Source organism: Phaenicophaeus curvirostris, chromosome 9, assembly GCF_032191515.1.
Source record: "Phaenicophaeus curvirostris isolate KB17595 chromosome 9, BPBGC_Pcur_1.0, whole genome shotgun sequence".
Lineage (NCBI taxonomy): Eukaryota > Metazoa > Chordata > Aves > Cuculiformes > Cuculidae > Phaenicophaeus > Phaenicophaeus curvirostris.
The window spans coordinates 23,337,834-23,352,950 of record NC_091400.1 but is presented as its reverse complement, the minus strand read 5'-3'; the positions used below and the strand labels follow the sequence as shown (position 1 = coordinate 23,352,950).

The 15,117-nt window shown below is 41.8% G+C and overlaps 1 protein-coding gene across 6 annotated transcripts in view; it reads right to left on the bottom strand.

The window, feature by feature from the left end:
- ZMIZ1 (zinc finger MIZ-type containing 1) overlaps positions 1 to 15,117 on the bottom strand; it is a 365,816-nt gene that overhangs the window by 122,150 nt on the left and 228,549 nt on the right. For all 6 annotated transcript variants that reach the window (XM_069863880.1, XM_069863879.1, XM_069863883.1 and 3 more), the window contains exon 6: positions 13,365 to 13,470. In XM_069863880.1, coding sequence (XP_069719981.1) covers positions 13,365 to 13,470 — 106 coding nt within the window. The remainder of the gene's footprint in view (positions 1 to 13,364; positions 13,471 to 15,117) is intronic.

Genomic DNA, 15,117 nt, shown 5'->3' with positions numbered 1-15,117 from the left:
GATCCTCCATCCAAAGATGCTGCAACGATGGGTGGGATGACTGCGCTGCATCAGGGTGCACTGCTACGGGAATGACTGTCAGGTGCCTGGGCTGTGCTGAGCAACCGGAACAGCAAAGGAGTTATGATGCAGTTTGTATTAATTGTACTGGTAAGCACACACCTGCACAATACCAACACGTCTTTGAGACACAACCACCAGAAATCCCATTAATTTTTGTGATTTTTCCAGAAACCCACTTAGAACTGTGTGCAAACAGTGAGATGGCTGGCTAGCCCTTCACATACTCAAAAATTGCAGACACATACCTGGCATTCTGCTTTCAAAAGAGCATTGGGAAAAACATTTAGAAAGGCACAGCCCCAGAATACACAGAAGAGAAAGCTGATGAGATCAAGAAATTAACTACCCACCTACAGTACTTCATGAGTGCTTTGGAGCCACAAGAACAGACTAAGAATGTACTAGTTGGATTATTAAAGCAATATGCTATTACAATTAGAATCACAGATTGGTTTGGGTTGGAAGGGACCTTAGAGATCATTCGGTTCCAATCCTCAGCCATGGGCAGGGACACCGCCGACTAGATCAGGCTGCTCAAAGGCCCATCCAACCTGGCCTTGAACTCCCGCTCCAGGGACCGGTCAGTCACGACTTCTTTGGGTAACCTGTGCCAGGGCCTCACCACCCTCACAGGAAAATATTTCTTCCTAAGATCTCCTCTAAGATTCCCTTCTTTCAGCTTTAAACCACCACCCGTTATCCTATCCCTGCATTCCCTGATAAAGAGTCCCTCCCCAGCTTTCCTGTAGGACCCCTTTCAGTACTGAAGTACTAAATCTCTCCTTTTTCATCTTAAATTCTTCTATGGCAGTTTGGTTTGTTAAGATAGGTTGACATATTGGGGTTGAAGGACAACATTTAGCTCATAATTTTAGTTGCGGAGTATTATTTGCTTATTAACATTGTGCACACCACAACGAAAACCACATTATTACCTGCAAATCCCATAAAACTTCATTACTTTGGATTTTGCATTACCATATGATTAGGTTTCCCTGGACATATACAGATTTTTCATCCTAAACCGTCTATTTTTAGCTTAAAATTCAGGCTCTCCTGCACTAACACATTTATCCAGAATTTGCCAGCTTTGCAGGCAGAGCTGGCATATGCTGTCCTTTTCCTCTGCACCCACATTGTGACCTCTCCCTTCTTTGCTCCCTGTCTTTTTGCTGCATCACTGAAATGAACAGACCTAGTTCAACTCCGCTATCTCTACTCTTCTACTGCTGTAAAAACTTAAAGAATCGACGTTGTTTAATGTGCAGGGCCGGCAATGTTCAGGCTGGGCACACTGGACCCACAATTTCTCACCAATCAGAGAATCTTAGAATGGTTTGAGTTGGAAGGGACCTTAAAGATCATACAGGTCCACTCCCTGTCATGGGCAGGGACACCTTTTACCAGACCAGGCAGCTGAAACCCTCATCCAACGTGGCCTTGAACACCTCTAGGGATGGGGCAGCCACCACTTCCCTGGGCAACCTGTGCCAGTATCCCACCACCCTATCAAGGCTTTCTCTCCAGAGAAGGGGAGACTTACAGTCCAGAAAGGGCATCACTGACGAGTTATGCTTTCATACACAGAACCTTAAAAAGTAATCCCAACATTGCCATAGAAGACAGCAATTCCTGTATGCACAAGCTTCCTCAAGCATGGTTTTATATTTTCAATCTCTCTGTGACCTTTACTGCTTTAGTGACCTGACAAGTAAAGAGTTTTGGACAGAGAGATGAAAGGCAGATAAAACCATCACCTATGCAAACAAATACAACAATAGAACAATGATCCTTTAGACTTTTTGTTCCACTTTTTTAGACTAAATGGCACATGTCGGATAAACAACTTCTTTTCATGAGGCAACATATATAATTAATATCTGACTATTCTAAGTTTCCAGTATGTTTTCAAATCACAGCCCAAATACACAGACACAGAATCGTTAAGGCTGAAAAAGACCTTTAAGAACATTAAGCCCAACCATCAACCTAGCATTGCCAACTCTACCACTAAACCATGTCGCTAAGCACCACACATACACATCTTTTAAATATCTCCAGGGATGGTGATTGAATCACCTCCCTGGGCAGCCTCTTCTAATGCTTGACAACTCTTTCAGTGAAATGTTTCCTAATATCCAACGAAAACTTTCCCTCGTGCAACTTGAGGCCATTTCCTCTCATTGTATCACTCGTTGCTTGGGAGAAGGGACCGGCACCCACCTCTCTACAACCTCCTTTCAGGAAGGTCTAGAGAGCTATGAGGTCTCCCCTCAGCCTACTCTTCTGCACACTAAACAGCCCCAGTTCCCTGAGCTCCTCCTTGTGCTCCAGACCCTATACTTATATTCCTTCCAGATCCTCAGTTTAGTTTTATTTTCCCCTCCAGAATGATTTGTACCATGCAGAGACTGTCAGCCATGCATCAGAGTTAGGTTTTTCAAGACTGTCCTCAGACTTCATCATCATCTTTCCATAGCATTTAAGACAATCTGAGTGACAAGTTGAAGGTTTGATGAAATGTGGGGCCAATATATTTCCCATCCTCCCTTGGTTTGAAAACATCGCCCTCCCCAGAGCTGGAGAAGCTGTCTCTCCTATTCTGAGTGAGAGCATGCATTTGTCACTGATGCATGAAGATCAAGAAAATAGGAGGAACACAGAACACACTTTCAGCTGCGGCAGTCTGGCAGTCTGTAGTGCTGACTGAACCAAGAGAACTGTGCCAAGTCAGACATGGTAGGCAGGATTTCCCCTCTGCTTTTCTAACATCACCTTCAATGTTTGCAGCTCCACACTTTTCAGTCAAAGACAAAAAAGAAAAACACTGAAGTGCCTCTGCATAAGAGGTTGTTCTAAAGGGATGCTGAAAACCACCCTGCTGTCCTTTATAAGGACCAAGATCTGCTTGAAGCTGAGCTCCTAGCAGGGACCCTGCAGAAAGACTGGCTGTGGAACTGACTTCTCTGCCCTGAGACACGGTTTGGGTTCTCATAACAGCAATAAATTCACTCAGTTTGAACTAAGTTTGAATTTGCTCCAACTAAAGACTTTGTCTTTACCTATTAATTTTGCCACACACTGAAAGGAGAAAAAAGAATCCCTTTTGGAAGAACATATTCTCTTCATTCCATTCTGACAGTGGCTGGACCACGATGCCAGTCTAGCCCTTCTCCAACTCACAGTGATGTTCATCCGAGGTATCAGATGCATATTCAGCTAAATTGAGTAAAATTTATATCAGAATTTAAAAACAACCTACTCTCCTGAAGACCATGCCAGATGTCATATCAGAAGAGAAGGGAGGTTTACAGAATTTTGGTTCTAACAATAATCTACCTGAAGTCTTTGCTTTTTGCTTTTGCTCTTATGTGGTCAAGTCACAGTTACTGCTAATTATTTCAAACACACACATTTGGCTGTAATACTAGAAAGCCTCTAAAGCAAAACCTACTTACTGCTTGCAATGGTATCTGGCTTTCCAGGGACCACTAGGACCACTCCCACATTCCCAGTAGGAGACAGCAGTTGTTACAAATTCCCAACAACGTACATCTCCCAATCTCACTTTAGACCAGCAGCGTGTCATTTTTCACAGTGTGAACCTAGAGGTCTCTCTGGTTCTTTGCCTTAATTGAAATTGCTTCTGTAGTAAATACACTAAATAATTTCATTTGTTTTTCCTGTGATGGAAAGGCAGCATCTTCCAGAGTGAGCAAGATTAATGTCACTCGGGTCTGACCAGGCAATCATCAGGGAGACTATCACTCAAGAAACAAACACCCTGCTTTGTACGCAGATGTTCAGTGTTGAATTTATCTCTTCAAGAACAGCCTCTGTTCAGCCTTCTATTATTGCATTGAAAGCCAAATCAGGAATATTTGCCTTTTAAAACATTTAAATGTACATTTCTTGTGAGAGCTCACTTTAGAAGATGCACGTTTTAAACCAGTCTGTGAACCTGAAACCAGGGATTGGTGTCTGTGGCTGGAGGTTGCAATCTACAGAGCCCTGAACAGGGCTTTGAGAAACGGCAACACAGGCAGGTGGGATTTAAAAACATGTAACTCGTCCTGTCCACTAAAATTAGTAACCTTAGCACAACTTAAATGCAGGTGTTTCTCAAAGAAATAAGGAACATATTGTAGGGGGTTGTACTAAATTGTTAGTCTGATCAAGAAGCTAAGTTTCTTTATGAAATGCTACTACTTGAAGTTACAGCTCATACAAAACATGAAATCCCACTGGCTCTTTGTAGCAGTGCACAGAAGTAATAAATAATCACAAAAACAAAGTTAGGTATGACAGAGATATGTACTATACAGACAGATAAAATAGTTAAAGACATTTGCTTAGGACTGCACAATGTCTAGGCACCTTGACATCAGATAATTTTTTCATTCCAGCACATTAAATAATCCTACCTGTGATCTCCAGCCTTGATAAGTGCAGCTATGGAAACATCACCTTGATCCAGTAGGAGGTGTCCTGCCCATGGCAAGTGGGTTGGAACTGGATGGGCTTTAAGGTCCCTTGCTACCCAAACCATTCTATGATTCTGTGCTCTTACACGAGCAAAAACACATTCAGCATCACAGACCTGTTTCTTGGACTTCACATCCAGGCTTTCAGAAAAGCCTGTTTTAAGTCACAGAAATAAGACTCAAAACAACGTAACTTCCTAGTTTCAGATCATCACCTTTTGGGTTTTTTATTGCTAAGCTACTAAACTCCACATCTTTTTTTTTTTAGGTGAAATCTTATTTCTTCCATTTATTCCTCAAGTCAGGTGTTATCAATACCTGCTGCAAAGCACAACTTAACATATACAGATGTGTCAGGAGTAAGGAAAGTATGGATTTATTAGCATATTAACAAAAGTTCACAATAAGACACATATCCTTGCTGTTTTAATCACACTATCAAAAAATAAAAAAGGGATTATTTACCTTGTCATCTGGAAAATCTGCAGAGGAAAGTCAATTTGATGGTTTTATTTACATGTGTTATTGGAACCAATGTAAGTTTAGACAAAAAGAATTTGTAAAATGGAAACAGAAACCTTCTCAAATATGAACATCCTAAGCTCTGCTGAACTTCTCTGAAAGATATCACACATTCTAAGGAACAATACTGCATTTGTTTTGAGACTGTATTACTTAACAGCCCTCTTCAAATCCATTTTCTGTTATTCTGTGCTCTTTCTCCTTTAATTCCCTCTCATAAAGAGGCACAAAGGCGAACACAAATTAGAACAACCTATGATGACAAATCCTTATGATTCTTTGATTATTCTTTAACTGATGTTTAAGTGAATGTATTTTATCATCTAACACTTATGTAAATACCTTGCAATCAGCACACTGTAACAGGTGTATTTGAACGTAAGCATTAAAGAAAATGAAACACTAAAACACCTATGCATTGAGGAAACCTCTTTTTAAAGATAAATACTACACATAACGTCTTGTCTGCTAGCCAGTGTGTTTCACAGAGTGTCATCTCTAGAGTATTTGGAGCAAGAACCTTTCCTAACAAGCTGATTACACGCTGCAGAGGAACCTGCAGGAATTAGGAACAGAACTTGGATTTCAACCACTACAACCTCAATTGTTTTTAGGAAGAGGACTTGCTGTCCTGGAGCTTGATGATTTGATCTGTTTGCAAAGTTCACGCCTTCAGTCATTTAGCCCTCCAGCAGTAAAAAAGCTACTGGTCCCCATGGAAGTTGTTCTGTTACTGTTCTCGCAGCTGGACTCCTCAGGAGCTTCTCTGAAAGCCTCCAAGACACACACAGGCTGATAAAAGAGCACTGGCAGGGAGGTACAATTGGATGCACCACAACTCAAAAGGGAAAACATTCAGGACTGCATGGTTTAAGCTGAGAAAAGGTAAATTGTAAAAGGCAAATGCCATTCTGAAGAGTTTGCTTCCTTCTCTCCCATGAATACATGGATATCTTCACAGCAGACGCCTTTCTTATTTTCTGTTTGGACCTACCTCATGCTCAAAGGGACAGATATACTACTCAAAACAACAACAGAATATAAAACGTCAAAATCCACACCAAGACCAAGCTCTAGTCTGTTTCTATCACCAAATTTTCAGTTGCTCTCAGCACATATGGGGTTCCTGAAACAGGAGACAGAAAACAGTGACAGAAATCAACAGAAATTTTCTCTGGAGAACGACAGTTCCAGTCCAAGTGAAAGTGTGTTGTGCACATTAGGAAAAGATACTGCCCGGGAATCACATGATGAACTAATTTGTTATACACTTCAAATTGACAGCAAAGTGAGCATCCAGGTAAGCACCAACATCTGAAAAAACCACAAGCACAGAATCAGAGAACATCAGAGCTAGCTTGTTGCTATAGTGGAGTCTCTGCAGTTTTCCTGAGTGCCACAGTAAAGGCATTAGCAAAAAAATATTCCAACCTGGCAACAGAGTCGTACTGCTACATCCCTCAAAGTCAGAGTTGGTACCATGGTAACAAGGACCTGTCAAATGTCAAACAGCAGCTCAGACAAACCACCTGATATTTTGGCTTGACACAATAAAGCAGCAGCAGCTTGGCCATGCAACCTCCTTTAGAAACAGAGGTGTTTGAGTGCACAACAGAGCAGCAAAAGCCTAAAAGGAGTAAATTCCCATTCCAGCAAAGAAACACCTATTTAGACAGGTATGTTATGAGGCCCTAAAACTCACAGTAAAGACAAAAAGGAACTGCCAATGCGAGGATAACTGAAGACTGACACAAGTATGATCATGTTTCTTCTAAGAGTAGAAGGCTGACCAATGCAGCAGCAGCAGACAGCTCAGAAGAAGGGAACGGGAACTGCTCAAACAACTGGTGTCCATTTCTCATTCTGCGGGCTCTTCAGATGCTCCATCTCGAGATGTTTGAGTGCTGACTCCTGAGAACTCTGCTGCACACCAAGCCAACCCACCAGAGGCTTAAAATAGACAATATAACTTTCTCAAGTGCAGATCTTGTAGAGTTTTGTTCTGAGTAACTTCATGAGCAAGACAGATGTGAAAAGTCCCCTGTGTCTTCCTCATCATCCCTTGTTCTGCAGTCAGTGGAAATATTGCTATCAGACTACAGACATACATGAATGCTGCCTGCCACGAAGGAACAGCACTGACTGTGCTTCCCTTTTTGGTCAAGGGAAGCTGCTTACGTCCATTAGCAGAAACTAATGAAACTAACCCCATAATCTGAGTGAGTTAAGAATGAATTACTCATTTATTTGCAGTATCCACAGAGCAAATCTTTAGGAAATAGAGCCTTAGTTGCAACAAAGGTGTACCTTGTTCCAGAATAGAATTATTTCATCTGTAGGATAACAAAGTGTAAGTATCCCAGCTGAAACCACGGCTCCACTGCACTGGATACACAGCTGCAGGGGAAGGAGTAGTTTCTGCACTGTGTAATATTGCATCTAATTAAACCAGACAAATAAGAATGAGATGGAAGGTGTACTATTATCCTTCTTGAAAGATAAAAACCCGCAAAACAGAGCACAAAGCAGCCAAGGGCACACAGTGACAGTCTGTGCTAAGGGCTCGTAAGGGAGCCTAGAGATCCCCTGAAAGGCAGACAGCCTTCTGCATCAAAAGCTGTTACAGAAGGCAACAGCTAAAAGAAAATCATGCCGTTATTGTAATGAAGAGTGTCAAGTGGACAGTTTTAGGACACCGAGTACCACTGCACCAGACAGCTGCATGGAAATGTACCAAGAATTCAGGAATACACAGATAAAAGCTTCTTAACCATCTTCCAGCTAGATCAAGAACTACATTATACAGTCAGGTTCATATTTTTATTGAGTTTTATCTTTAAAAACGTAGTTTGGTTTTTCCATTTGTCCTTCCTCTGCTCCCTCCTTCTCCGCTGTCCTTCTAACTGAAAATCTATTCCAAATCCAACGGCCCCAAGTAGTTCAGAACTTGCCCCTGATTTCAGCAATTTATTCAATTCACACATACACGTTTTTGCACCAAAACTGTCATGCACCTTCATAGCTCATAGCTTGTTTGTTAGTATTTACATACATTTCATAACTCTGCTTAGATATCATTTCATGAACAACCTAAGCCAAGCTCTTTTCTTCTGCTATCAGCACAGCATCAGCTTTCATTCTTCTCAGGCACTTAGCTAAGTACAGGTACAGTGTTTGTATTTCTTGTCCAGTCATACGAGACCATTTGACACAAGTGATTTGCTGAAAATCTTTGGTGTGAGGCACAAGACTGACAATTCACATGCTATTTCTCTCCAAATGCCGGCATCTTGATCATTCCATCCCCTCAAGCTGGAGAGATGCCATCAGCCTTGGCTGTAGTAATTTCCATTCTATACTTGTAATCCTTTTAGCCACCTCCTTTGTCTTGCACACACAATGTTAGCATTACTAGTGGAAACAGGCGAAGTGTTAATCTAGCCTTATGGTCCCCCATAATCTAGAGGTTACCCTTACTTTCTATCTTTTCCTCACTCCCATTGCAGCCTCATTTCATTTCGTCTAATTTTCATTTGATAATATGCCAAAATGCACTTTGCCCAATCTATGCTACTGCTTTGAAATATGGCAGTAGAACATGTTAGATGATACAACCTTATCAGAACATACCTTAGGTCTCAGTGTCTTGTCCTGTGATGTTTTAACACCACCGTGTGACAGTACTCTTGCTGCAAATATCTTTGTTAACCCGGGGTCCAATTTATTCGCAGATTTGGTTATCAGATCCTCTAAGAAGAGCACCATGATTTTAGAGATACATTACAATGACTAAACTAAACAAATAAAACACAATGTAAAATCCTCAAGTACCATAAAGTTCTAGTTTATGCTTCATACAAAACTATTAAGCAATAGTGCTTTTGGAAAAGAAAATTGAAAGCACACCAGGCAGAGCCTAAGGGGCTGAAAACAAAGCAATATCAAAAAGAGGTTGCTATCTCTGCTATCAAACATCTAACATTCAGCAGTCCATCCAAGCTATCACAGCATTTGTTTGCTGTAGCTTCTCAGTGATAGCTAAAGTACCTTTTCTGCACAGTTCTGCCCTCAGGCTCCTTCCTCCCTCTCCCTTTTCACAGAGATAGCAAACACTGTCCTTCTCTGACAAAGCTCTCTGTATGATCTCATCCTGTCGTCCCCTAGTCTGGCCTCAGCTTGGCCTCCTGACAGAAGCAAAAGCAGCTACAAGAGCAGTGAAGTTCCGTAGCTCGATGAAGTATTCTTTAAAAAATACTTCAGAACAGAAAATTATTCCCTCTCTCTTTTTTTATTCTTAAATAAGCCCTCGATCAGTGAACCTTGCTTTACTTGAACAGCAGACCTTACATAAAGCTACCAAATCACTTTAAATCTTCTACAGGAAGGACAAAAGCAGCAGATATCACAGTCAGAAAAGGTCCAAGCAAGCACTATTCAGAAAGAAGGTCTTGTTCAGGCTTAAGGAAGGACAACAGGAACACACAGACAGACACCCATGTGCTCCTGTACTAGAAAGTGATGGAGGTTGCTGCAGTTTGCAAGCAAATGAAAAGGCAGCCAACCTGCCATCCCCTATAGGTGTCACAATACAGAATTTGCCATGGAAGGTTTGAGAAGCAGCTGTCACTAAGATCCACACAGATTTTTAAAGGCTTTGTCATTTGTCTTCAGGATGAGAAATGCTGCACCTGACCTCTTGCTGAGGCAGCAGCGTGGACACAGCAGCCTGGGCTAAAAGAATAAAAGGTGGCACAGCTATTATTTCAGGTACAAACACCAGAAAGCAGAGACAAAAGGCACAGTCATTAAATCATTGCTACTATTTAAAAGCACACAAGACATTTTAATACTTCTTATGCCACACGGGTCTCCCCTCAAGGCATTCTCCAGAACAATTTGTATTAGCTAATTATTAACAACACTAATGGCCAAGTAAAACAAGACAGACAAAAAAGCAGGACATCAAACACTCTCGGCAACACCAAACAGTTCTGGATGGGAGATGCCCTCAAAGGAGCTGACAGCTCCCGGTCTCTTCCCCTGCCTTTCCTGCTACAGCCTGGGCCACTAGAGAAGGTCACTTTGTCCCACCTGGCTTCAGCGTCCCATCTCCCCATCCTCCACCCACGCTTCCCTGTGTCCTGATCTGTCATCTGCATTCCTATAATCACTCCTCAACCTCTCCAGCTTAGCAGGGAGCTACCTCCAAAATGGTTTATACCAACCTGGATGGAACAGAATGGCACCAATTGCATGAGCCCGGGCTGTGGGTTTCCCATAGAGCTAAGCCAGTCTGTCAGCTGACTACCCTGCCTTCTAGCCTTAGGCTCCAGCTCTCTTCCATCAGGGATAAAAGAGACCTGTGGGCACTACCACGAGACCCTTGATCTCCAGGGACCCTGCAGAGCCAGTTCAGGGAGCAGAGCCCATCAAACAATATACAAGCTGGACCAGCCAAAGCTCTCCTGCCGGTACAGGTCCCAGAGCGAGCACAGGCTGGGAATCCCAGAAAAACAGAAGCAGGTCTGGTCTGGTGGGAGATGTCCCTGCCCATGGCACGGAGGTTAGAATGGGATGATCTTTAAGGACCCTTCCGACCCAAAACATTCTATGGTTCTTTGACTACTGATGGCACTGGTCCAGCTGCCTCTGCTGAGGGACATCAGGCTGGGGTTGCCCACTCATCCCACACAGCAGGGCTGCAAAGCCGACCAGCCACCACCACCAGGCCACTCCCGGCATCCCAGCCTGCAGGGCATTGGCCAACAAGCCTTCTCCTAAGCCAAGCAGAGGTACTAAGAGTGGATGGACCTTGAAAGGACAAATATTTCACCTACTCAATGTTCACCTACTCAAATATGTTTTAATTAGAAAAGGGGTTTTTTTCCTTACATTTCAGAATGTCAGACACTAAACAACATACTAATAGACTAGAAATGTTACCAAAGCTATCCCTTCAGCAACATAAAATTCATACTTAGAGGAACAAATTCAAATGATTGTAAAGTTCTCTTAAGCCTGGAGGAAGGCAAAAACAAATGCTTATTCATTAAAAATAATGCCATTTGTTATCTACATCAGGGGCTGCTGCAGGAAAGTGACTGGAAGAAGTGTTGGAGGTGTCTTTCAATGGATGTAACAGAAAAAAGAATAAGTTACTCAAAAACATGCACGCATCCTTGAGCAACAACTTAAGCAAGTCATGAAAGGCAGCTTTCAATGCTGTGTGGTTCACAAAAAAAGCAACGAACAATCTCAACATTTGTACAAAAACTGAATGAGGGAGCAGAGCCACTGCTGATTTAGAAAGCAGAAAATGTTAATGCGCTTGGATGTGGAAATCAACCCTCTTTAAAGTCAGGATGGTCTGAAACAACCACATGACTGTAATCCCAACCTGTCAGTCTTGAAAGTTGCCCATTCCATGATGTACATATGGGAATGTGACATCCTTAGAGTAGGGACTATGTGTGACATCTCACAAAATATGTTACTGTATAGCCCAAAACAGGAGTATTTAATACAGAGAATAAGAGCACTAGAAGCACAGAACGGATGGGCACGAAGAAAGCCCAGGAATAACTGGTGAAACAACCATATACATGGTAGAACTAAAGTAGCTGTGAAACCAAATGTTTAAGATCTTTGGAGATAAATTAGTTGTATATGCAACTGGGAATTAGGAAGCATAGCAATGGACTGAGAAGGTTTTTAGAACACAGAGAGAAGAGCACATGATTCCATTACCAGCTTTCCCAGTCTTTCATCAATTAACAACTGAAAGACTGAAATCTCTACAGATTGCTAGGGGAAAGAATTGGGGAAAAATGCGCATATATTCCCCTCAAAAAATACTGGTAGAAATCAAACACTGACACTGGGCTTTCCCAGGACATGACAACTGGTCGGTGTTTTTCAAGACTATCCTCTCATCCAAGCCCTAAAGGAAAAGGACTAAAACATGAAAAGATCCAAAGACTGACCACCTCACCTTCACTAACGCACTGATAGGTACACCTCGGGAAGAATTGGCAAGAGAGGGGGTATGACTACTTTTAATAGGTGTATTTTCACAGGGAGTAAGGTTTTAATGTCTCATTGAATGCACTTATTGCTGGAAATCCACATTTGACAAGCTTTTGTTTAAAAAAAAAAATCCAGAAGAAAACATATGATAGGTAAAGTTAAAAAAGGAGATTGTGCCTGGTCAACTGAGCATTTTAGCTTCCATACAGTTTTCCCAGATGAAAATCAGACAGTTTATTCAACATTTAGTAAAATTAATGACCCCTTCCCACACAAAAGACACATCAGTAAGTGCAGTGAATATGCCTTGATGTGAAAACCACCTTAGAGCTTAGAGCAACTGGTGGAAAAGGGAGCCATGAGTAAAGAAATTTGGGGCTGAGAAAAATGGAAAAGGAATATGAAAAATGCTAGCAACTCAGTCAGTTTACAACAAGTTACTGTTTTGGAAGAAGGTAACCTTTCATGATGTTCTAAAACAGGGACTGCCTACCAGTTTAGTGCTAAGCAGAAGAGTTACCCAAGCTCAATCTGGAACGGAACAGTTATCTGCCTGTTTTCCAAGCCAGTGCACATTATGTTGACATTCATCAGCAAAGAAAAGGAGAACCACAATTAAATGCACCAGTTAAATCAAACATGTGAAAACCAGAAAGACCCTAAAGTGCCTTTTCTACTTGCACTAAACAGAAGCAATGGAAATACATCATGGTCAAATATTGCTACTTGATCAGAGATCAGATTATTGCTGTGAAACACTGAAAAAACGGTTCCTCGATACAATAACACTGCAACCAACTCTGCTTAAAATTCTAAAGCTAACAACTAGACGTACAAGAAGCCATGATACTTCTCTGCACAGACACATGGAGCCAAGGAGTAAAAGTTTGACAATAGATATATCAGGGTGTGCAGAATAAATGTGAAAGATGCAGAGGCTGACATGTGACAGAAAATCAATGGTTTACTAAGATAGAAGGGCCTGAGTGTGTTCTTTCCCACTATGAAATTACTGAACATCAGTGCTTCTGGAAGTAACACTTCATCCACAAGATCAAACAAGGCAACAAACAGCACTATTTGGGGAAAATACAAGTTTCCAAAGTCACGTATCCTCAGAACAGCATTCGTTTCAATGAAATGCTACAAGCAGCAGCACCGTTACCACCAAATGCATGTTTAGTTGTGGTTTTGAAAGAACACAAGACAATCTCGGTAGCATTTATTCAGAATATGATCATCCAAAAATCAGTAAAGCGCTTCACCTACCAGCTGATTTTGGAGTGAATTTGTCCCTGTTGGCTGCACATACTGCCAGTAGCCGGTATCCAAGATCCAAGTCAAATCCTTGCTGAGCTGCCACTCGACTGACCACCTGTAAAGAGAGAGAGAGAGGAAGCTTTGTTAGGGTCTACTTGAGCTCTTTGTTAAGTTACATTAACCTGCTTTTCAGTGCTACTCTTTGGCAACTGAATCTGCTCTAACAGCCACAGCACAAACACGGCATGAGACATTGCCCTACAGCAGATTCGAGTGCAAGCACAGCAAACTGAACCCTGGAGTCATGCAGTGATCTGGTGGTTTGACCACTCACCACAAGAAGGGGCTGGTAGTTCCATGAAAGCTGCAGAGACAAAGCTTTTCCAGAAGAAATAACGCAAAAGAAACATGTGCCAAGATTGTACAGAATACATTTTATTGTACTTGAGACTTCAGGATGGGAAGCCCCTGAAGTCTCTACCTATGTCACAAGTCATTCCTGGTGGCTCTGTTCTCAAGAGCTGCGCCCAGGTCCTCTAGGTTATAACACCCTCCTCCAAGCGCTCTCCTGTGCTGTGATCAGCGTCGCAGTTACTGCATCCCAACTATACCACACTGGGAAGCACATCGACTGCAGTTTTAGAAAAAACAGGCCTGTGTAAGAAGGATTTGCCAAACACATTAAATAGGGAAAGAAGTGTGGGGGCTGTTTTGTTTGGTTTTATTGAGTTCTCCTGGAAATGGGAACTGATCTAGAAGGAGTAGACAAATCAAAGGCTGGAGTCGACTGTTTCTCCAGGCCAGCAACTCAGCTATTAGCCAAGAATGTATCCTCATGAAAACTCACATAGTATAAACAATGTTGTGGTCATTCTGGCAGCCTATGTAGAAGTTATACACAGCAGAGCTTCTCTTTTGTCTTCTAGTGGCACAGGATGACTTCAGATGCAGAGGCATTGATAAAACAGATTATTCCTTACATTGCCATTAGTGCTTTTCATCAAAACAATTGTCAAGGAACTCCACAAGAAACAGAACATCACTTCCTTGGGTGACGTAAAAGAAAGTCCCTATCCTGAATAACTTACAATAAAAGAAAATAGCCTTTTCCCACCCTTATTTCCATCTGAACACTTCTTTCTAAATTAATGACACTGCAATTATCTGTGTCCGGCAATGGATCCCTCAAAAAGCAGCTGTATAGAACACAGTGAAGAATCAATGTATGTGATAGCTTATAAACAGTAAAGAAAGGCACTATTCAAAAAGCATGTGGACGTGGCACTTTGAGAGGTGGTTTAATAGAATGGTGGTATTGGGCTGATAGTTGGACTCAAAGATCTTAGAGGTCTTTCCCAACCTCAATGATTCTACCCTACATACTCAATACTATTACACGAACCTTATTATTCTGAACTCTTTACAATACCCACTTCTCCTAATTAACAATTAAGAAAGAATTAGCATGGATAAAGTTCCTGGGTAGATTTTGGTTGTTTCTGTTGTTCCTACTAACTCAGAAATTAGACTCACATGGATTTATCAGGTGGGAATGTCCTCTCCCTAATTATTTTTTAACCCTCCCAATCTCAGCAATGAGCAGAGAGACAGCTTCAGGGAAATGAAATGAGAATTTGGGATAATCTGTACAATAATACCCAACCCTAGCACACACCTACTGTTTTACCTCCTGCTTCCCTCCACGACTACAATTGTAATTTTAGATAGGAAAGAAAATATAATTTGGAGAAAGAATGATTTA